Source organism: Ochotona curzoniae, unplaced genomic scaffold, assembly GCF_017591425.1.
Source record: "Ochotona curzoniae isolate NIBS_2020 unplaced genomic scaffold, NIBS_Ocur_1.0 scaffold_2453, whole genome shotgun sequence".
NCBI lineage: Eukaryota > Metazoa > Chordata > Mammalia > Lagomorpha > Ochotonidae > Ochotona > Ochotona curzoniae.
The window spans coordinates 4,383,100-4,406,030 of NW_024467094.1; the positions used below are offsets into that span (position 1 = coordinate 4,383,100).

The window sequence follows — 22,931 nt, forward strand, 5'->3', positions numbered from 1 at the left end:
CAGCAGGATATAGTGCAAGTGAGTGGCATAATGCTTCTTCCTTGTATCCTTGAAAACCAACATGAGTGTTTCACTACCACAAGGGTAGTGAAAACATCAAGGGAGTTTCACTGCCATATAAAATCAGAGAAGAAGAAGTTACCATAATATTTCCATGACTTTAAAGATGAAATCTCTGCCATCAGTTTAGCTTACTGCAGCCTGCTGTGTGGTTTCTGGATAAAGTATCTTATTTTCTCTTTGAAAGTGAACAGGCTGACAGCTAAGAAATGCAGAATAACTTCTTTAGCTAATGAAAATGTGTTGGATATACAACTCGGTGCATATAATGATGTATCTGAACTACATCCTTTAGAAGTGTCAATTGTAGGTGTCAATTGTAGGATATGTGAATTATATTTCAATAATACAGAATTTGTAAGACAAAAGTAGACAGGAGAATGTGAACATAACTCAGAATTCAATGTTTTTCATTTAAATAGAAAAAGTACCGTGAAAACTATACCAGACATCGCCAAGTCTTCATTCATATTGGGTTGGCAAGCTTTCCTGCAGAACCGCACCAACTTTACAGCTATTTAAATAAGGCTTAGTCTAAGTATGAGGAGCTGTACAGAGATACAGCACTGGACTGACAAGACCTTGAAGACTGATTGCAGCAGTCGCTCAGTTTCTGCCCTACATCCTGTGAGAGGTCTAGGAAAGAGAGATAATGGACAATAGAAAACACACAAACCAAGCAGGCTGGTGAAAAGTAAAAAAATCTGTAAAGATGAGAAGTTACCCATATTTACGGGTAAACATTTACCTGCGGTTCAACTTCAAAAAGAAAACTAGGCTCTCTGCTTTACCTGGGGATACCCCTTTCTTGAGAACTGTATTTTATCAAAACACAACACGGAAATATCGCTCAGGAATCTCCACGCACAATTTTACATGCATTACCCTAACAGCCTTCAGTGACCACTCCGCAGGGTTCCAACCCCAATCTCCTCTTCAGAAGTTCAACCAAGAGCCCCTGTGGCAGAAACCAGCAGGTGTCACTTTCAGTAGCCCCTCTCCTCATCCTTTCTGATGTCGTCCCCTTTTTTCCAGGCCTACAAGGGCACTCACCTGCAAGTCTACTTCCCCACCCACTGCTGCATGCTCAACTGGGTTCCCTCCTGAATCGTGGGCTGAAGCCCTAACACCCCATGTGATTGCTGTATTGGAGACAGAGCCTCTGATCTTCATCTTGGACTCTCCAGCCTTCAGAACTGTGAGAAAGTTCTGCTGTTTCAGGTCACTAAATCTTCATGTGTCTGCTTTTGTTCCCTATAATGCCAACATGAGTTAAAACAACCAACCAGCCTCTCCTGAAGGTACGCATGGCAATATATGGCATGCAAATACTACAACAGAGGTGATTCTTCTGGAAAGGGTTCCATCTTTCTTTTGTTCATCCTTCTCCTGCTTGCCCAGAATGTCAGTGATGATCACAAGTCCAACGTCCCCAATGCCCTTAACAGAAACAATGTTCTGAGAACAAATGCGGCAGAAGGTAAAAGCACCTCTAGACTCTGACAGTGAAGCCACCCCAAGTCTACACGTCTCCAGCCTGATGGAGAGGGGAAACTATGGCTTAAGATGTTCTGGTTGCTACATAACCCCTAGCACTAGCACTACTTTATTTTCCATTGGTCCTTACAGGAAGCAGTGCTCCACACCCCAGCATTTAGAAGTGGGGAAAAGGGCAGCAGTTCCATTATTGTAAGGATGGGGAAGTTCCCCTGGCTGGCAGCCAAGAACGCCAAAAGCCTTCAGATCCATAGGGCATTTCCAGACGACAGGGCCAAAGTGCTTCCTCGAACAGAACTCTTCGCTCAACTTACTGTCCCGGATTCCTTACAGTGCTAATACATCCCAAATCTAAATGAATCATTCCTGGTTCCCAGACACTGAGCAGTTCCACACTCCAGAGAATACACATACACACAGAGAAAGGGAGGGCTAGAGAGAGAGAGAAGAGAGAGAGAGAGAAGAGAGAGAGAAGAGAGGGAGAGAAAGTAACATAGATGGTACTGGCAACCAAGGGTGTTAAACATGTACGTTCATAAATGTGAACTTCGGCAAAACTTGGTAGGTTACAGCTAGGATACTCAGCATAGGGCTTGAATCTATTATAATGCAGATCTTATTCAAGTACAATTGAACGTATAGAAAATTCCATTTTTAAAACATTTAAATTAACTTGTATGAAAATCCAAAAATTAATTTTTGAGCCTCCATGTTTCCATTACAGACCTTTCTGAATACCCAGCCATCTCACTCCTGAAAATGCACCCAAAGAAAAACTAAATCAGCATCAAAAGAATTCATGTATACCCCTATGTTTAAAACATTTCAATTTACAATAGCTAAGACATGGAATCAACCAAGATACCCATAAACTAATATCTGCATAAAGAAAATGTGGTGAGCTCATGGGCGATTTAGCCAGTATGATGGCTAAATGGTTAAATCCTCACCTTGCAAACACTGGTATCCCATATGAGCGCCGGTTCATATCCCAGCTGATCCACTTCCCATTCACTCCCTTCCTGTGGTCTAGGAAAGCAGCAAAGGATGACCAAAAGCCTCGAGATCCTGAACCTGCATGGGAGACCCAGAAGCTCCTGGCTCCTGGGTTCAAATTGGCTCTGCTCCAACCACTCAGCCATTTGGAGAGTGAACCAGATAGAAGATCTTTCTGTCCCTCCTTTTCTCTATAAATCTGATCTGCCTTTCCAATAAAAATAAATAAATCTGTAAGAAAAGAAAGGAGAGGAGAGGAGAGGGAAGGGGAGGGGAGGAGAGGGCAGGGAAGGGAAGGGGAGGGGAGGGGAGGGAAGGGGAGGGGAGGAGTGGAAGACAGGAGAGGAGAGGAGAAAATGTAATATATATAAGAAATCAAACCATGCAAGAATCCTAAGAATGAGGAGAATATGTTAAAACAGACATGGACAATATTTTTAAAAAGAATGAAATCAAATGTCTGACACAAAGACTCTGGATCTGGAGAGTGGTGGATCCCTTTCCTAACATTTGATTCTTTTTTTTTTTTTTCAAAGATTTATTTATTTTTATTGGAAAGTCAGATATGCAGACAGGAAGACCTTCCATCCACTGATTCACTCCCCAAGGGGCTGCAATGACCAGAGCTGAACCAATCCAAAGTCAGGAGCCAGGAGATACTTCCGGGTCTCCCACGTGGGTGCAGGGTCCTAAGGCTTTGGGCCGCCCTGGACTGCTTTCCCAGTCCACAAGCAGGGAGCTGGATGGGAAGTGGGGTCGCCAGGATTAGAACCAGCGCCCATATGGGATCCAGTGCATGCAGGGCGAGGACTTTAGCCGCTAGATACCGTGCCGGGCCCAGTATTTGATTCTTCACCATGTACATGAATCACTTCTTAAACATTTCACAATATAGCCACATATGTTAAATAGTTATTTCCAGGGAATGCAAGGATAGTTTCTGTACTATTTCCTTGGACTGTATATCCCCTTCCCCAGCTCATCCCCAGAACCCTGAATTCTTAGTTTGGTGTCAACTGATTTTCATTAAAATTACAAGTACATTTTGATTCTTTGTTGGGAGAGTGGGAGCTGAGAAGATAACACAAAAGGAGAAGAAAAAGACATCCAGTATTGGGCACTGGTCTTCATCACGTCTCCTGTGAATATTTTAGCACTTGCTTCTCCTGGGAACATTTTAGCACTACTTGCACTCTACTGCATGTTTTTTTTTTTTTTAAACATGGAGGCTGCCTTCTGTAGTTTTAACTATCCCTATAGTTCCAGGTCCTTGAAGAGCGAATTTAGTATTTTCTTCAGCAGACGAACAGATTCTCTGCAGAGTATATTCCTCCTGTGTTTCCAAAGAAAGCCTGTCAGGACCTAGCAAATGACCATGCTGACACAGAATGCTGCTTCAAGAAGCCAAAGCCCAGTTCTTCAAAACCGTTTCTAGTGAGTTCAATTATCATCTCTGCTCTAGGGGGAAAAAAAAATAAAATAAAAAAGTGCCCCCAGAACCTTACCTTTACAGGTGCAGTTCAAGATCTCAACAAGAGACAGTCCTGGGATGGTGCAGGCCCTATGTATGACAGGTCTTGTTGGCAGACAACAGGAAGAAAGGCAGCACACACAGACGGGGAGGGGGGTAAAGGACGGCACAGACGGAGGTTGGCAGGGTCATACTGCCACAAGCAAGCCAGAAACGACCAGAAGCTACAAAAGGGAAAGAGGGGATCCTGTTCCAGAACCTTCCGGGGAGGCACGGCACTGTCAGCACCTTCATTACACATTTCTGGCCTCCAGAACTGGTGGAAAAAACACATTTCCACTTCTTTAAACTACCAAAATTGGGTAGTTTCTGACAGCAGCCTGAGGAATCCAACATTAACACCTAAATCACAGACTTTTTCTGTAAAGAAGAAGAGAGTAAACATTTTAGGCGTTGACAGGCAACTCTGCTTATGATGTCACCAGATGGGTGGAGCTGTGTTACAATAAAACTTTACTTATAAAAACAAGCAAACACACCAGATCTGGCTGATGGGCTCCGGTTTGGTGACTAGATTACATTGCGGATATCTAAATAGCATGTAAATCATATGACTTACACAATCTGATTACCTACTTCTCTCTGAAACGTGCAACTCTGTTCTTTAAGCTTTCCTGCGGGAAATCGCAATTAACACTCAAGTCCCAGAGTTTTATATCTAGAACTTAATCTCAAAACACATTTCTTAAAAATACCCCGGAGACCATCAGGATTAGCATTATTCTCTCAGGGATTAGTCAGGCATGTCAGAAAGATGGCAAACCTCCTTAGTTGACACCTTGAGACCTTGAGTATCACTTCCATCCACAATCTCTTCAAGCAAGTAAGAGCTAACTGCCCTAACAGCTCCCTTCGGCCTTGATGATAAGAGCACCTGATTTTTCAAGTTCATCAAAGCCTCCTTGAAAAAGTAAGTATGTTCTTATATCTACAAGCACCAGTCCCAAGAACCTGAATTACCCAATTTACTTGTGGCGTCTTCTCCTCTTACTACTTTCCTCTATCTCCATCATCTTCACTCGCCACCTCCCACCCCCACGCTTGTAAACTTCTCTTTTCGCCCCAGATCGTTTCCCCCCTCTTTTCCTCTGAGTACCCCATCTTTTACCGAGGCAGCATCTACTAAAATGCCTCCGGCTGTGTGACTCTATACAACCCCTCATCTTTCCGGACAGGAACAGAGATGGGACACATACCCTGCACGTCACTGCCACTGCTCTCCTGTGTCCGCACCGCTAGCGCCTCCCGATGAATACTGCTTTATGCTGCCTTCTGCAATGCAGTTCTCTTAATTCCGGAAATTTCCACAGTAAACTCGCTCTGTCAGTTACCATGGAAACCTGCCTGCTTCCTGGCACTACTAACAAAATGAGTATCTTTGCTTAGATTGAAGATGAGGTAAAAGGAAAAAAAAAAAAAAAAAAAAGGACATCCAGAATAACTGTTCAGATATTAAAAATAAAAATGTCTATATTTTGATCTCCATATTCAGTGAACAGAAGGTACTAGGCAAATAAGATCAATGTGTAGTATTTTGAAGCGGAACTGACTTAAGAAGCAGAAAGCACTGTCTTACCGCCAGGGAAAAGAGCGATAGTAAGGAGAACAAGACAACATTCAACTAAGCGCCTGGCTGCTCCTGCCTGCCTGTGCCCCGGGTCAGCTGTGCGCAAAGCTTCCCACCGAAAAGGTAATCCTGCACCACGGGCCCTAAAGAAAAAGCGGAGAGAAGCTGCCCCAAACCAACAGGTTACATGCGTCCTTAAGATCCTTCCTCTGAGCAGGCCTCCATCTCCAGGGGCAGCAAAAAAACAAAACAACAAACAGCTGGCAACAAACATATTCCCCTAAGTGTGCTGATACGTAAGAAATCAAAGAAGTTGAAAATGGCTCCGGAGTGGCTCACGCTGTGGCATGGGGGATAGGTCCAGTTCGTGTCCCCGCTGCTCCATTTCCGACCCCGCTCCTTGCTCACAGCCTAGTGAAAGCAGCAGAAGTAAGTCTATGTGGAAGAGCTGGCTGAAGCTACTGGTTCTGGCCCACTTGGAAAACCCAGAATAAGTTCCTAGATCCTGGTTTTGGCCTGGTCTGGCCCTGCTAGTACACAGGCTCTGTCCATCTCTCTCTTTCTTTCTGCCTTTCCAGTCAATTAAACGTTTTTTTAACCTTTGCTGGATGCACGCCACAATTTATCAGTTGCCTCCCTCCCAAAGGTCTTCTGCTCTCCTTGAACTCTAACAGATATCCCGAAATGCATTTTCAAAATTCTCCCATTCAAATCCCAAGATAAGGAGGGATATCCCTCTTGTCACATGTAACTTTGTAGCTCCTTAGAAACATGAAACTGACCATCTCTGTGCACCTGCAGCCCTCTGTGTCCCCACGGTCCTGCAGTTCTACAATCCACATCTGGATACATCCTGGTTATTCCAACAGGGGAAAACAGGTGTTGCTGGCACCTGGTAGGCAGAGTCCAGGCCTGCTGCTACACATTCTGCAACATAAACAACAGAGTGTCTAGTTCAAACTGTCCATAGTGCCAATGTGGAGAAGAGAAGGGTACTCACAGGCTCTCCCTAAGACAGGGAGAGCTGGGAAATGATTCATCTAAGCAGCCAGCATCGTGCAGGTTAAGCCACAGGCTATGAGCCTGGCATCTTGTCACCCATGTGGCACCCCTGGATGGAGTTCTGTTCCTAGGTTTTACCAAGCTGTTGTCACCATTTGATGGATGAACCAATGGATGGGAGAATTATTTTCTTTTTTTCTTTTCTTTTCTTTCCTTTTCTCTCTCTCTCCCTCTCTCTCTCTCTCTCTCTCTCTCCATTCTGGATCTGCCTTTCAAATAAATAAAACTTAAAAAAAAAAAAAGACTGGGCCCAGCGCCATAGTGTAGTGGTTAAAATCCTTGCCTTGCTTGCTTGTCGGGATCCCATACGGGCACGAGTTCTAATCCCGGCAACTCTGCTCCCCATCCAGCTCCCTGCCTGTGGCCTGGGAAAGCAGTTGAGGACGGCCCAAAGCCTTGGGACCCTGCACCCACGTGGGAGACCTGGAAGAAGTTCCTGGATCCTAGCTTGTGGTCAGCTCAGCTCCAGCCAGTGTGGCCATTTAGAGAATGAATCAGTGGATGGAAGATTTTTCTGTCTCTTCTCTATAAAATCTACCTTTCCAAATAATAAGTAAATAAATCTGAAAAAAAAATCTATGGGCAAACATTGAGCATAGAAGTCAAGACGGCCACATCCAGGGTTCAATACCCAGCACCCGCTCCTAACTCCAGCTTCCTGCTGATGCAGACCCCGGCAGGGACTGAATTCCTGCTGCTCTCCTGAGAGATCTCCATTGAGTTTCCAGCTCCGCACCAGGACCCACACCAAGCACAGATTATCCTAGACATTTGGTTGAATGAACCATAGGGGGGCAGCACTCATCTGCTCTCCAACTCTCAAATACATAAATAACTTTTTAAAAATGAAAATTAACTATCAGTAAAGAACTAGTTAAGGCTGGTACGAGTGCCTGGCTTCTACCTGCAGGGACAGGTTCCTGTGAGTTTGGGGGTGCTGGCTTGCAGGAGGCCTGAGGGATGGCACCAGTGGAGTTGTGCAGGGCCCTGAGGGATCCTGCTCAGGCAGGCAGAGTGAGCCTGGGGATTTTCACACGTGCTTAACTGGGGATGCGGGGGGAGAGCCCCAGATTAGTGTGCTGGTAGACTGGAGGAGTAGAGTCCTAGGCTGGCACACGTGCCAGAGGACTGGGTCTAGGCAATCAGGCATGCACTTGGATCTGGGGGGAGTGGTGATGGGGTACAGGGCTCCAGGGCAGCACAACAACCTGCTGAAGTCCACACTGTGGAAACCATGTGCACATGAGCCTGGAGCTGAGAACTGCCCAGGGAAGGGGGTTTGGGATATGAGGGAAGGGAGATTGCTGAGGGAGTACACTGCAGTTGAGAAATGATTTCTGGGAGATTTCCACCAACAAGGTCACTGTACAGGTTAAACAAGGGGGCTGAGACCGAATGGTTTTGAAGAAAGATTCTGGAGGACCCTTCTGGATCAAATCAAAACACTGGCCCATGTGGGAGACCTCAGCTGGGCTAATTAGCATCACCCACTGCTGACCACCACCCACCAGCACACGTGAAAGCTAGGGCTGGGGGGCCTGTCCGGCAGGGCTTGATAACAGGACCTGCTAGTGAGTGTCAAAACAGGGCATATGTCACTTTACGCTGGGCCATGACACTAACCAGGACAAGAGAGAACCAGGAACGGGGGCAGATTCTATCGAGGACATGCAAGCTTACCCCTGTAGACTGCAATATTCACTGGTTTGCTCAAGAGATGAGGGTGGTGATGGAGTGAGCTAGGTATGACCATGGAACTCAAATCACTCATGGGTACTGTATGAACAGGCTGGGCTGGTTCAGGCTGCAGTACCCACAGGGACAGCCAAGAATTGGGTATGAAGCAGGCCAGGCCGCAACATTCACCAGCACACACAAAGGCTGAGACTGGAAGAGAGCAGATTAAGCGAGGTTCACTGACATCCACTGACATGCGTGAGAGCTGGGTCTGGGAGTGGGCCTGGTGGAGAAAATTGGGAAACTCCCCTGATGGACCATAGCTCCCACTGGTGAGCATGGGAATTAGGGCTGGGTGTTGGTCAGGCTGGGCAAGGGTGCTCCATGTTTTGGCAGGGTGTGGGTTGCCTCGAGGGAGTAGAACAGGCAGGATCAGGCCAAACCATAGCACACCAGCATGTGCAGGAGCCAGGATGGGGTGTAGGCTATGCCAGGCTAGGCTATGATAGGCTCTAACACCTACTGGTTTTCATGAAAGCCAGGGATGGGGGAAGGCCAGGCAGGGCTAGTCTACAGCACCCACCAGCAGAGGTTGGGACTGGGAGCAGACAATGCCAGGACAGGCTGTAGCATCTGATGGCAAAGGCAAACTCAGGGGATGAGTTACGCCAGGATGGGTTGGAGCAAACATTTGCATGTGCAACATCTGTGGTTGAGAGTGGGCCTGGTTGGGAGATAAGAAGTCTCAGTTGGGCTATGTTCCCAGTGGTAAAGCATGAGAGTCAGAATGGGCATGGCAAATTGGTCAGGACATGGCTGTAGCATCGCTGGCATGGGTGTGGACTGGGTTAGGACTATACCAGGTTGAGCTAGGCTCTGGCACCCAATGGTGCTCACAAGAGCCAGAGTGGTTACAGGATGGGCTGGGCTGGTCTCAGCACCGCTGAACCATGCAAGAGGTGGGTTTGGGAGTGGACCGGGTGTGGCTGGGCTGTAGCACCCAGCAGTAAGAGCTAGAATGAGTGTGGACCAGTCGGGCAAGGCTGGTGTACCTGCCAGGACTGGAACTGGACCAAGACAGGGTAGGACAAGAATCCACTGGTGTGTGCAAGATCTGCCACAGGGAGGAGACCTAATAGAGAAGCTTAGGGAACTCTACTGTCAGGATGCAGTCCCTGCAGCTGAGTGCAAGAATTAAAAGTAGCCCAGACAAGGCCAGGTTACAGTACCTGCCAGCATAGGTGTGGGTCAGATTTGGGGGCACCTGTCAGCTTGCATAAACTCTGTCCCCAATTGTTGCTGGGGACAAAACTGACCAGGTGACCGTAACCATCAGTGTGTGTATAGGCTGATGTGGATGATGGACTGGCTGGTATACACAGGAGTCAGGCCTGGGGTCACCTCTAGGAATTCCCCTAACTGGACCAACCCTAACTGGATGCAAAACTCCAACCACAGGGAAAATCAGTTTCCTGGTCTGACCGTGGAATGCATGTATCAGAACTGGGCCTATGTAGTAGAAGCCATGCCCAGATGCTCACAGGGGACATGACAGATCACTGAGGCCTGCAGAGGACTTCTAGCACCATTGAGGGCTGAACAAATTGGACAACGCTCTTGGCCAAACTTTGACAGCAAGTACTTGGGCAAGTGGAAACGAGGGTGGACTATGTCAGCTAACAGATTTTGGAAGGATTTCTTGAACTTTGGAGCAATGAAATTAACAGCATCTCAGAACTATTGAAGTCACTTACGCAGTACCCTTGGAACATGCTCCACATCAGGGACCCTGGGATGACATCAGGTGGCCGTCTTCCATCCCCAAATGCTGATGTTATACTGGTAGGAGTGGCCCCCTTCCCTTCTCTCCCCTATGCCCCAACATACAGCAAAAAAAAAAAAAAAAAGGAAATTGGAACAACTATCTAACCCACTTTCCCCCATTCCTCACTCTCCGCCTCAATCAGTGGTCCACATGGGTATACATCCTTCTCAGTTACGTAAACATCATCAAAAATAAAATAAATCTATCGGCTTAAAAAAAATGAAACCTCTAAAGAGTTGGTGATATGACAAAAACACATGTGTTTAAAATCATATTGTGATGTATTAAAATATTTGTAAATTTAAGATAAAAAAAGAACTAGTTAAGTATGGAATACACCTTTACAAGGAAATGAATGTTATATACTTAGGAAGAGGGTATAAGTTAATCTAGAGATATCATTGAGATGTACTAAGAAACCAACCCATAAAAGTAGTACTTAATAAGACTGCCTTTTCTATAAATATTTTAAGCATTGAAAATAATTATACATTCTGATGCTTAATAGCTTCCCTATAGGACATGTTACAAACACACAATCTTTAGAGATAAATATAAAAGGCACAGGCATACTTCTTATTTTAAAACTTTCTGTATCAAGTGAATGCTCTTACCAGAAGCATGCATTACTCATTTTTTTTTTAAAGGGCAGCATGAACTATCTGATGCTAAAACTCTGGGTCATTTTGGCTTTCTATCGAATTTTCTATGTTGAAAGAAAAGAGAAGAAAAAAGAAAAAACAGTAAATGTTCTTTTTAAAGCATATCAAAATAGCAGATCCCACGTCATCCAGAGCAAATCCAGCTGCTAAGGGGGCACATTCGTCCAATGTGAGGCCATAAACGCTCGAGTCATCCTGAAGCACTCACTCATCTGAAAAGCAGAGTTACAGAGCCAGTGGAAGAGAAGAGACAGAAAGACATTTTCCATGTGCTGACTCACTCCCCACATGAACACAATGACTCAAGGTCAACCAGGACAGACAGGATCCAGGAGCTTCATCCAGCTGCCCCATATGGGGACAGGGCCATCTTCCTCTGCTTTCAAAAAGGAATAGCTGGGACTCAATCCAGGACTCATCTGGGATGTGGCCACAGCAACCAGAGATTTAACTCACTGCAGTACAACAGATGCCCAAGACTCAGCCTTAAAACACAAATGAGAGACACACACTGTGCTAGCAGTGAAAATGCCACTTAGGATGCGGATATCTCACACTGGAGTGCCCGGGCCGAGTACTGGCTCCGTTTCACATTCCCCTTCCTGTTCATGTGCACCCCAAGAGGTATGGCTAAAGCACATGGGTCCCTCCATCATGTCAAAGAAGCAAACTGAGTTCGCAGCTCCTACTTTCTCCCAATGGCCCATCTGTTAACACTGTAGGCATCTGGTGCGTGAACCAGCGGGTCAGGGTTCTCTGTCTCTCTCCGAAACTCAGATAGAAATTAATTTTAAAACTTCAAACAGGGACCCGGCGCATAGCCTAGTGTCTAAGTCTTCGCCTTACAAGCACCGGGATCCCATATGGGCACCAATTCATACCCCAGCTATTCCATTTCCCTTCCAGGTCCCTGCTTGTGGCCTGGGAAAAACAGCAAAAGATGGCCCAAATTTGGGGGACCTTGTACCCAAGTGGGAAACCTGGAAGAAGCTCTTGGCTCCTGACTTCAGATAAGCTTAACTCTGACTATTGCAGTCATTTGGGGAGTAAACCAGAAGATGAAAGATCTTTTCTCTCTCTCTGTAAATCTGGTCCACCTTTCCAATAAAAATAAATAAATCTTATGAACTAATTGACACTGTTTATCCATTCTCCTACTGTTGGGCGTCTAGGTTCTTCCTATTTTGTGGAGTATTAGAGATAAAATTTCTCAAGGTAATTCTTCTTTGTGGCATAAAACAGGAATGGGAATCTATTCTGTTACATGCTCTCCTGGTTTACTCCCTTACCATGCCAAAGCATCCTTTTCCTCAATCAGCTGTCACCTTCACCCTAGTGTGTTTACTGAACAAACTCTGAATCCCAGCTCATGGATCTATTTGTCCACTCACGATGTCATTCTTCCCAAATCCACCCTAACCACTTAACTCCACAACAAACAAGTCAGCGGTCTAAGTCCACAACAAACAAGTCAGCGGTCTAAGTCTTCTATCTTACTCCTTTGCAAAATTGTTTTTAGCTATTCTATACCCTTTGCCTTCCCATAGAAACTGTGGAATCAGGCCCGGCATTGTGGCCTAGCAGCTTAAGTCCTCACCTTGCATCCGCCAGGATCCCATATGGGTGCCGGTTCTAATCCCTGCAGCAAAGCTTCCCATCCTGCTTCCTGCTTGTGGCACAGGAAAGCAGTAGAGGATGGCCCAAAGCCTTGGGATCCTACACCTGTGTGAGATGCCTAGAAGTTCCTGGATCCTGGCTTATGATCGGCATAGCACCGGCCATTGCGCTCACTTGGGGAGTGAATCATGGGACGGAAGATCTTCCTCTCTGTCTCTCCTCGTCTCTGTATATCTGACTTTCCAATAAATAAATAAATCTTAAAAAACAAACAAAAAAGAAATTGTGGAATCAATGCAATGTGTCAAAATTTTTAAGGTCTGCCAGACTCTCTCGGTCAAGCAATAGAACACTGTGAGAAGAATATAGCAAACTAGCAATGGCTGTACTTTCCAATCCACAAAGATCGCATCTCAATCCACAATCAGATTGTTAATCTATCTCAACATAGATGTCTGTATGCATTTTTCTTGAAATTTATCTGTAAATATATTATTCCTTTTCTCAGGCTACTGTAACTCTTTTGAATTCCATTTTCCAGGCCTGGTGCAATGGCTCAGTGGCTAAATCCTCCCCTTGTTACCTCCCAGATCCCATATGGGCACTGGTTTGTATCCCAGTTGTTCCACTTCCGATCCAACTCCCTGCTTGTGGCCTGGGAAAGCAGTCAAGGTTGGCTCAAGGCCTTGGCAATCTGCACCCGCATGGGAGACCCAGAAGTAGTTTCTGGCTCCTGGTTTGAAAGCAGTTCAGCTTCAGCCACTGCAGCCACTTGGGGAATAAACCAGTGTTTGGAAGATCTTTGTCTCTGTCTCTTCCTCTCTCTATAAATAAATCTTAAAAAAAAAGAATTCCACTTTTCCAGGGTTTCTCACTAGCAAACTTTAAGCCACTAATTTGGGGGGGAGTGAGCATTGAGCCTAGTAGTTAGGACAGCCACAGCAGACAGCAGAGTGCCCCAAGTGCCGGCTCTGGCTCCTACCCGTGGCTTCCCTGCAAAGCAGGTGCAAAGCCACTGACAATGCCAAGTGCTGGAGCTCCTGCTGCCTACATGGCAGCCTTGGCCGAGATTCTGTCTCCTCGTTCTAACCCTGACCCATTCCTTGCTGCTGTGGACAACCGGGGAGTATACCAGCAAATGAGATCTCTCTCTCTCTCTCTCTCATACTCTCTCAAACCAAACTTTTAAAAACTGCTTTTAGTATGATCATTTCCATGTGACCTTGCTAAAGCCAATTAATTTTAGTCATTTTGGCAGGTTCAAATTTCTCACATACAGAATTAACATCTGCCCCAGCCCCAAAAAAGATGAACATTTTTCTTTCCAACATTCAGGTTTTTGTTTCTGTTGTTTTTGTTCTTTGAGACAGAAAGCGAGACAGAGTTCGCACCCACTGATTTACCGCCCCAAGTGCTCCTAGTGGCCTCATCTGGCCCATCACCAAGCCAGCAGCCACACAGACGTCAGGGATCCAGCCACCTGCGTTATTAGCTGCCGCCTACACTGGTGGGAACCCAAGGTGAGTATGGAACTCAAGCACTCCGAAATGATACACAGGCATCCTAACCAGTGTCTCAACTGCCAAGCCCAACACCTATCTTTATTCAGGTCATTCCATCGTTTTCGTTTATTACACTGGCAAGAGCTCCAATAAAACGTCAGGCAGAATGAGTGCATATTACGTTATTATCTTAGTACTAATCAGGAGAAAAGCATTCAATCTTTCATCACACAGCATGCTGGCTGTTTGCTGTTCACAGCTTCCCCTCAACAAGCTGAGGCAGGTACGCTGCTATCCCTATTCTAACGATTTTTACAAGAGTAAACAGTGAACACTTCCAAATACTTCTTCAGTGTCTACCAAAACGGCTATGTGTTTCCTCCCATATTTTACTCATGTGGTAAGTTACATCAACAACTCCCGATGACAAGATACTCCCGTTCAGTTCTATCACTCTTCCTACACATTTCTGAAGACTCTCCTGCATGCGACCCTTAGGGTAGCCACCTGGGTTTTTCTCTCTTCCTCTTTATTTTATAATCCCATTGCTTCGTTTTGACGTCAGGATTATACTTTCTTAAAATGAGTTTTAAAATAGTCTCTTTTTTTCTAAAAGGATTTACAAATTTAGTCTTCTTTCCTCTTTTAATGTTTAAAATTTATCAAGAAATCACCTAGGTCGCTAATTTCCTTCATGAGAATATTTTTAGTTATAAATTCTAAGGATTCAGATTTCCCGTTTCTTCTCGGGTCAGTTGGATTCTTTTATTTGTCATTTATCACTCAGGTTGTTGACTTCCTGGCAAAACGTTCTCAACCGTTAGAGGTGCTGCTCATTTACTGATCTTTGCGAGAAAAATTTCTTGAAATGCTTAGTTTCTCTACAATTTGACCATTTTCCAGTTAGTTGATTTCTGCTCTCATCCTTTTCATTTCTTCTGTTCAGTTACGCGTTTGATTGTTCTTTCCTTGCTCCTGTATCTGATTCACTCATCTTTCTGACGATCCTATGTCTGTACCCCGTCTAGGTATTTCAGTATTGGAGAACAACGCTATCACTTTCTGTTTCTTTCTGATTCTTTCAGAATCTATTATCATTTCTTTAAACAAGTCTAATTTGTGCGAATTTCAATAAAAACAAAATTACTAAATAAAAAAACAAATAGCTGCACAATCAGCTACAGAAAGAGAATTTTAAAAGGTTAGATTTTAAGAGCCCATTTAATGAAGAAACTTCCAGATAAACACACATCATTCTCCCCCTGTTCTAGAAAGAAGCGCTAATGGAAGAGCAAACATGTTGAACAGATACAGACTCATAACAGGAAAGAGACTAGGAGGGAGACAACACCAGAGAAGAAGTAGCAATAAGTTCTTTTTGGAAGATCAAAAGTAAATGATCACTAAGTGAATTAGCCAAGGAGAGAAGGTGATATGACTAAATCAATCAGCCAACTTCCAATACAAAAGCCCAGAAAGGTAGGCCCAGTGAAATGGCCTACTGGCATGACGACCTAGTGGCTAAATCCTCACCTTACATGCACCAGGATCCCATATGGGTACCAGTTCATCTCCCGGCAGCCACACTTCCCATCCAGCTCCCTGCTTGTAGCCTGGGAAAGCAGTCGAGGATGGCCCAAAGCCTTGGGACCCTACAGCCACACGGGAGACCCGAACAAGGCTCCTGACTCCGGATCAGCTCAGCTCCAGCCAATTGAGGCCGCCTGAGGAATGGATCAGTGGACAAAAGATCTTCCTCTCTGTCTCTCTTCCTCTCTGTATGTCTGACTTTCCAATAAAAATTTAAAAATAAAAGAAAAAACACAGAAAGGCTTCAAAATAGGGGGCATGAACAAGGATGGAGTAGCCATTCTATCCAGAGATCATTATATCCAGTAAGAGTGCAGATAACTGCAACCAGAGCCAGGACCCTTCTCCGCCTCAGTAGGCCACCCAAGGCTGCTGATTCTGAAAAACAAATATATATATATATATATATATATATATATATGCCAGACATACCTTGTACAGGGAAGAATTACAAGGCGGATTAAGTAAAAATCTTTATAAGAGAAATAAGCCTCTTTTCCTTTGTGTGGCTTGCTTCCCAGACTGCGAACAGCCTGACGTATACTGCTCTACCTTCCCTCAGCAACATGTCCAGCTCCTACCCCACCCTAACGAAAGACAAGACAGCAAAACCTCCAGATACTGAGATCTGTGAATTCTCTCGAGGAAAAAGATCAGGCGCCACTCCTGACTTCACACTGGCCCCTAGTCAAATCACAAAGCTACTCATCCACTTTTTGTTGCTTCACCTTATGTGTATATGTCAGAGACTCCACTAACATCAAGCAAAAGCTAAGGGAGAACCCAGGGGAAAACCCAGGCAAAATGACAGGTTCAAAACCTAGAGGTCCAAGAGAATTCATAAGGAAAAAAATATAATAACAAACTAATAATAAGCTGTCCTTCCTACAACTGAGAGATGACTACTGCCAAGAGCGAGGTGAAGGACTGAGGGAAAGGAAGACGATGATACAAAAGCACGACAGAGGAAGTACAGTAAGATGTTGGAAGAAAATCCCCCACAATCAACCACAAAGAACAAAGCAATGCATCTTCTAATGTCCAAGAATCACAAGCTGGGCACTTAGCCTAGTCATTTAGCTAGCTAGCCATTAGCCTAGAGCACCTCACAGAGAAGCCCCTGGGTTCCAGACATAACATCACTCCCAGCTTCCTACTCGCGCAGACTTTGCAAACCATCAAGCATGGTGGCTCTTTGCCCCACACTGGGGAGACAGTGAGCTTCTGGCTCCCAGCTTCAGCCTGGCCCAGGCCACATTGCCCAGGTCATCCAGGTCATTCATAGGCATCTGGGTTGCAGATCCCAGACGGGAGCCCTCTCTGTCTCTCAAAGGGGAAGGGAGAAAGGATGATGATGGAGAACCCTGGAGCAACATCTCCAAAATTCTGAAAATGGCCCGGACCAGCATTCTCTTTGAAAGGCAGAGTCGTAGAGAAAATGTGAGACAGAGAGAGGAGTCTTCCTTCCACTGGTTCATTCCCCAAATGGCTGTAATGGCCAGAGCTGAGCAGGTCTAAAAGCAGGAGCCAGGAGCTCTCTCTCTGGGACTTCTGTTTAGGTGCAGGGGCCCAAGGACTTGAGCCCTCCTCTACTACTTTGCCAGGTCACAGTAGGGAGCTCCACTGAAAGTGGATCAGGTGGGACATAAACCAGTGCAAATATGGGATACCAGTGCTACAGGCAGCAGTTGAGTATGCTACACCACCATGCCAGTCCAAGAAATTCTACTGCCAGTAAAATTACTATTTTATCAAGAACCAGCTAGTTAAAGACACTTTCAAGCATACAGATTGAAACAGCTTACTAAGAAAAACTTTCCTCAAGAATACTCAGAATGAAGGTAGAAACTGAAAAATTAAAAAGAAAACCTGAAGTTCCAGAACAAAGGGATCAAAATCAAGCAAGCACAATGACAAGTGCAACAGTCATCAAGAAGACCTGAAGTGCAAACGTTCCAGATGGAACCAGAGAACAGATGGTCAGCTGATTCTCTAAAAAGATGCAGAGCTTAGGGCCCAGCGTGGTAGCTTACTGGTTAAATCCTCACCTTGCATCTGCCAGGATCCCATATAGATGCCAGTTCTAATCCCTGCAGCTCCACTTCCCATCCAGCTCCCTGCTTGTAACCTGGGAAAGCTGTCAAGGACGGCCCAAAGCCTCGGGACCCTGCACCTGTGTGGGAGACCCAGAAGAAGTTCCTGGATCCTGGTTTGGGTAAGGCGCAGCTCCAGCCACTAGCCACTCGGGGAGTGAATCAGCGGATGGAAGATTTCTCTCTCCTTCTGTAAATCTGATCTGTCTTTCCAATTAAAAATTAAAATAAATTAAAATTTTGAAAACTATTTTTAAAAAAGGTGGGAGCCTAATTAGAGGTCCACATGGGCATGTGTCACTCTCAACTATGTAAACATTTTCAAAAATAAAATGAACGTATTATTAAGAAATAATAAAAAATGGAGAGGAGTGGGATATGGGGGCCGGGTGGCAAGCCAAGGTATTTCATGATGTTGAGAAAGGAGTCACGATGAATCATCTTAGCATAGTCATACTGTGGCTGGGCTGTACATAAAAAGAACTCTTACAAACAAAAGTTTGTATATAGGCCAAACGCTTCTTACATTCTTAACAAAATCAGAACTCAAAAACTCATTGCCTGATGAAAAATAATTGACAAACTCATGGAGAGCAAAGGAACCAGGCACATGGCAAAGGAGCAGAACTTGGCAGGACCTTGGAGTGAAGAGCCAGAGCCACCTGCTAGCATCTTGGAAGGCAGGCAACTAACTTCACTAGCTTATCAGGAATGTCTTCCAATCGTCCAGAGCTAACATCCAACGGCTCAGTCACAGACATTCACCTTACACAGAATTATGATTCTTCATCTGAAGGGGTGAGAGGCCATAAAATCTGTCCTGGTGCTCCTGCTAATACTGCCTGCGTCTATGGAGAACCATGTCTGCAGTGAACTACTGACTTACAGAAGTAAACCACAGCATCCCCGAGGGAGAACGTGGGGCTGGGGACAAGACGAAGCATCACTTGTACTTCTAGAAATACAGCAGCAGGTGTTGCAGTGTAATGAGTTAAGCCACCATCTGGGAGGCCCACATCCTACACCTCAGCGCCAGTCCAAATCCCGGCTGCTCCACCTCTGATCTAGCTCGCTGCTAAAGGGACTGGGAAACAGTGGATGATGCTTCCAGTATTTCAGTTGCTGCCTTCGACATGGCAGACCTAGATGGAGTTTCTGGCTCCTGTCTGTAGCTTGGCTCAGCCCCAGCTAGGACAGTCACTCGGTGAATGAACCAGTGAATGGAAGATCTCTCTCTACCCATTCCATCACTCCCTTTCAAATCAACAATTCTTTAAAAAACAAATCAGGGCCCGGCGCGGTGGCGCAAGTGGTTAAGTCCTCGCCTTGCAAGCCCGGGATCCCATATGGGCGCCGGTTCTAGTCCCGGCAGCCCCGCTTCCCTTCCGGCTCCCTGCCTGTGGCCCGGGAAGGCAGTTGAGGACGGCCCAAAGCTTTGGGACCCTGCGCCCGCGTGGGAGACCCGGAGGAGGCTCCTGGCTTCGGATCGGCATAGTATCGGCCGTTGCGGCTCACTTGGGGAGTGAATCATCGGACGGAAGATCTTCCTCTCTGTCTCTCCTCTCTGTACATCCGCCTTTCCAATAAAAAAAATAATAATAATAAAAATAAATCTAAAAAAAAAAACCAAATCAGAGGAGGGGCAGGTACAGTGGTTCAACAGACTACTGCTCCATCTTGTAGCACCAGTATTCTCTACTTCCCATCTAGCTCCCTGCTTATGGCCTGGGAAAGCAGTGGAGAATGGTGCAAGCCTTTGGGTCCTGCACCCATGTAAGAGACCTGGAAAAAGATCCTTGCTCCTGACATCAGATCAACTCAGCTCTGGCCGCTGTGGGCATTTGGGGAATAAAACAGCAAATAGAAGATCTTTCTGTCTCTCTCTCTCTCTCTAAACCTGCCTTTCAAATAAAGCAAACATATAAATACACCTTCTTTAAAAGATTATCACATAAAGCACCATTATCTCTTAGCCAAAAAGTTGAAACAACTCAAGTATCTGTCAACAGATGAATAGTATGCAAATGTTGCATACAAATATAGCAAAATATTAATCACCCCTCAAAAAGGAATGGCACACACTACAATGTGTCTCTACCATGAAACATGAGACATCAAAGCGATCTCACTTATATGAGCTGATCAGAAGTCACAGAGACGTGGAGGAAATAGGTGCAGGGTTGCAGTGTGAGCAGATTAAAGTTCTGGAGCTGAATGGTGGTGGCGAACCAACAACAGTATAAATTTACTCCATGTCAGATGGGTTAAGATGGAAAATGTCATGGCATGTGTATTTTATCTTTTTAAAAAAAAAAATTTTTAATTGTAAGGCCCAATCAAGTAAAAATAAACCATATCACAGAACTCCACATATTTGAAGCTATAAAACATCAACTAAGTTGTACCTATATTTTTATCATTATATCTGATGTAAATATTTCACCTTAGTAATATAGATACCATATTGCCAGGATTACATAAAAAAAAATTAAGAAAGAAAATTTTGGCAATGGAAAAAAAGTTTCAAGTTCAGATAATCTAGTGGAATTTACATTTAGAAATTCACCAGACATGTCCTAAGGACTATTTTGGGAAATGAGAGCAGACAACGCTCAAAGCCCTCTGTTGCTCTGCAAAAACCTGGGGCCGTTACTTCCTTATCTTCTTAACCTATCAAGCTTTTGCAGAAATTTTATTTCAAGAAAGAAAGAAAGAAATGAAAAAAATAAAAAGCAATATTAAGTTGCCTCCCTCGGCCCCAACTTCATGTCTTGGTAGGCTCGAACGTTACCTACTCTGAACTCTGACAAGGAATCTAATTATGAATAACAGTGCAATAAAATTGACAGTGTGCCCAGAAACATAAATTGTTACTACAGCTTTCATTTAAAATAGCTTTCATGCCATGTAAGGTTGTAGGTAAAAGCTAAAGAATATATACACACATATATAGCCCACCCTTGAAGGCATCACTATTTTTAAGATAACAAAATATTTGAAGAATTTCTGTTGCAAGACACTGGAACTTCTAATAGTTTGTTACTGTTACTACTGGCAGATGTAATTCATGCCAAAGGTTACAAGAAAAATAGGATGTGCTTCTGTGAAATCTAACAAAATGTACACACAAATTGTTGACAACTTACTAGCAACATGAAATAGTGTATGTTGCCGGTTTTTGAACCATATTGTTCGACAACTGCTTTATAATTCTCGATACCAAGATGAGCTTGGAATTATTTTCAAACATGAATATTACTGTGGAAGGCGCTGACCTTCACACTCCCGACACACTTCGTGGGAGGGCAAGTGACAGCAGGAGGAAATTATTACTTTATAAACCGTACCACTTCAGATTCAAAGGAAGGGTTATCATTTCTTTGTAAGAAAAGCATTCAGTCAGTAAACCCAATATAGCCACTGACACCTGCAGACTGACATGGGCACGACCCTTGTAATTTGCTGCACCATGGGCATTTCTGTAGAATTGAGCGTGTTTTGTCACCGAATGCGGAGGATTCACGCCAATCCACAGAGAACGGTTCAGTTTCTTACATACAACTTGCCACCTAACTGCAAATCCAGACACAAAGGGAGCAGACGATATTCTCAGAATTTGGGGAGAGAAATTCAAAATAATAAAAGTAATAATAATAATAAATAATAATAATAAATCTAGATCTGTCTCTTTTTGGTTTGTTTTCCCAACTAAACTCTAAAAAAGGAACATTGTGCTAACCCATCAAAGACTACAGAATCAATCACTTCCTCTGTAAGTGCAAACAGCAAAATTTCCAATGATCCATAAAGAAATAGCAACCCCTCCACTTGGAAAGTTTACAAAATGCAGTCACTTGAAAACCCCTGCTGCTGTTGAGTCTCTCACTGGATTACAAAGAATACTCACATGTGTGGGTTCTGAACTCCTGTAGGATTGGGATTCAGAGTAAACCTCGCTGTAGATTTGAAAGGTGGATTTGCAAAATTCAACTTCAGTGCTTTGCGTTTACCTGAGAAATAACAGATAAAAAGTACAGATTTCAAGTACTAGAAAACAGGGACTACTCTGAGGGCATAAGACATTCATACCAACAGGCAGGGAAAAAATTAGCTTCAACAAACAGTTAACACGGGACAATATTTTGAAAGGCAACCAAGAATTTCTCAGAATTAAGAGAAAGTAAATTGAAATTACCTGGAGTTTTTCCTAACTACAAGTTATGCACTACACTGCAGTAAAACAAATCATGCTAAGCGCTTAACTGGTGTGACTATTTTGTAAATTAAAATACCACTCTATAAAAATCATTTATCTCAGCAGAAAAATTCTAAAATTTTACCTCCTCTTCAATGTTACATCTTAAGACCTTCAGTTTACCAAAAACAAAAACACCACTTTCCTTCACGTTTAGCATAAACATCTGAGTCATCCTACACTCAAAATAAGCTAAAGACACCATGGAATAATCAACTTCAAGTTCCTAACACGGGCTATACCACTGAAACCATTTCTTTGGGAAGCTTCAAAATTCTTCATCACATAAAGCAAAACGTATCTACTATGTGCAAAAGCCAGACATTTAGAAAACACATGGCTATGTAATCACAGGACGTAACTGCAGTTGTTAAATATATGCTGCTTAGTCCGACTATCCCTACGAGATCCTGTTTCCGATACAAACCTGATTCTTTTCCCTAGGACAGCTCTCAGACAACGGAACGGTATGCTGACCCACTACAATGCCGTCTACACTAATGAATCTGAAGAATTCAATTATTAATTTACGATACGCATGGATACTTTGGTAGATTTGGGTCTTCAAGCTCCTGTAGCCCATCTTGGCTTGTTCATATTGACTGATGCTTTCTCCCGCTCTTCTGTTCCACATTTACCTAGTTTCCAACCTTAGTGGATTCACAAGATTTACTGGAAGACTCCAGCCCACAGCCACCAGCCATGGAAATCCCATGGTTCTGCACCCGCTGGAGAGAACAGAGCGAGGACAAGCACATAGGGCACCCAGACCAGCTTTCGGGGGCGGTGGGGAGGTCCCTGGGATTCCCTGAAACCCCAAGGAGACCAGGCACATCCATTTGCAGAATTCAGGACAGCACAACTAGAAGTGCCTGTGTAATTTCCTGTTTCAAGTGCCAAATATATATTTTAAAGTCATTTTAAGTGACAGCAAGTATCTATTCAAACTGCTTGCACATGCAAATACTATTTTATTAAAAATGGTGGATCTGATTGT

General features: G+C 44.3%; 1 protein-coding gene across 2 annotated transcripts in view; it reads right to left on the bottom strand.

Annotated features, from left to right (window-relative positions):
• MAP2K4 (mitogen-activated protein kinase kinase 4) overlaps nt 1-22,931 on the bottom strand; it is a 99,924-nt gene that overhangs the window by 47,570 nt on the left and 29,423 nt on the right. For both annotated transcript variants that reach the window (XM_041001711.1, XM_041001709.1), the window contains one exon: nt 21,587-21,689. In XM_041001711.1, the coding sequence (XP_040857645.1) occupies nt 21,587-21,689 (103 nt within the window). The remainder of the gene's footprint in view (nt 1-21,586; nt 21,690-22,931) is intronic.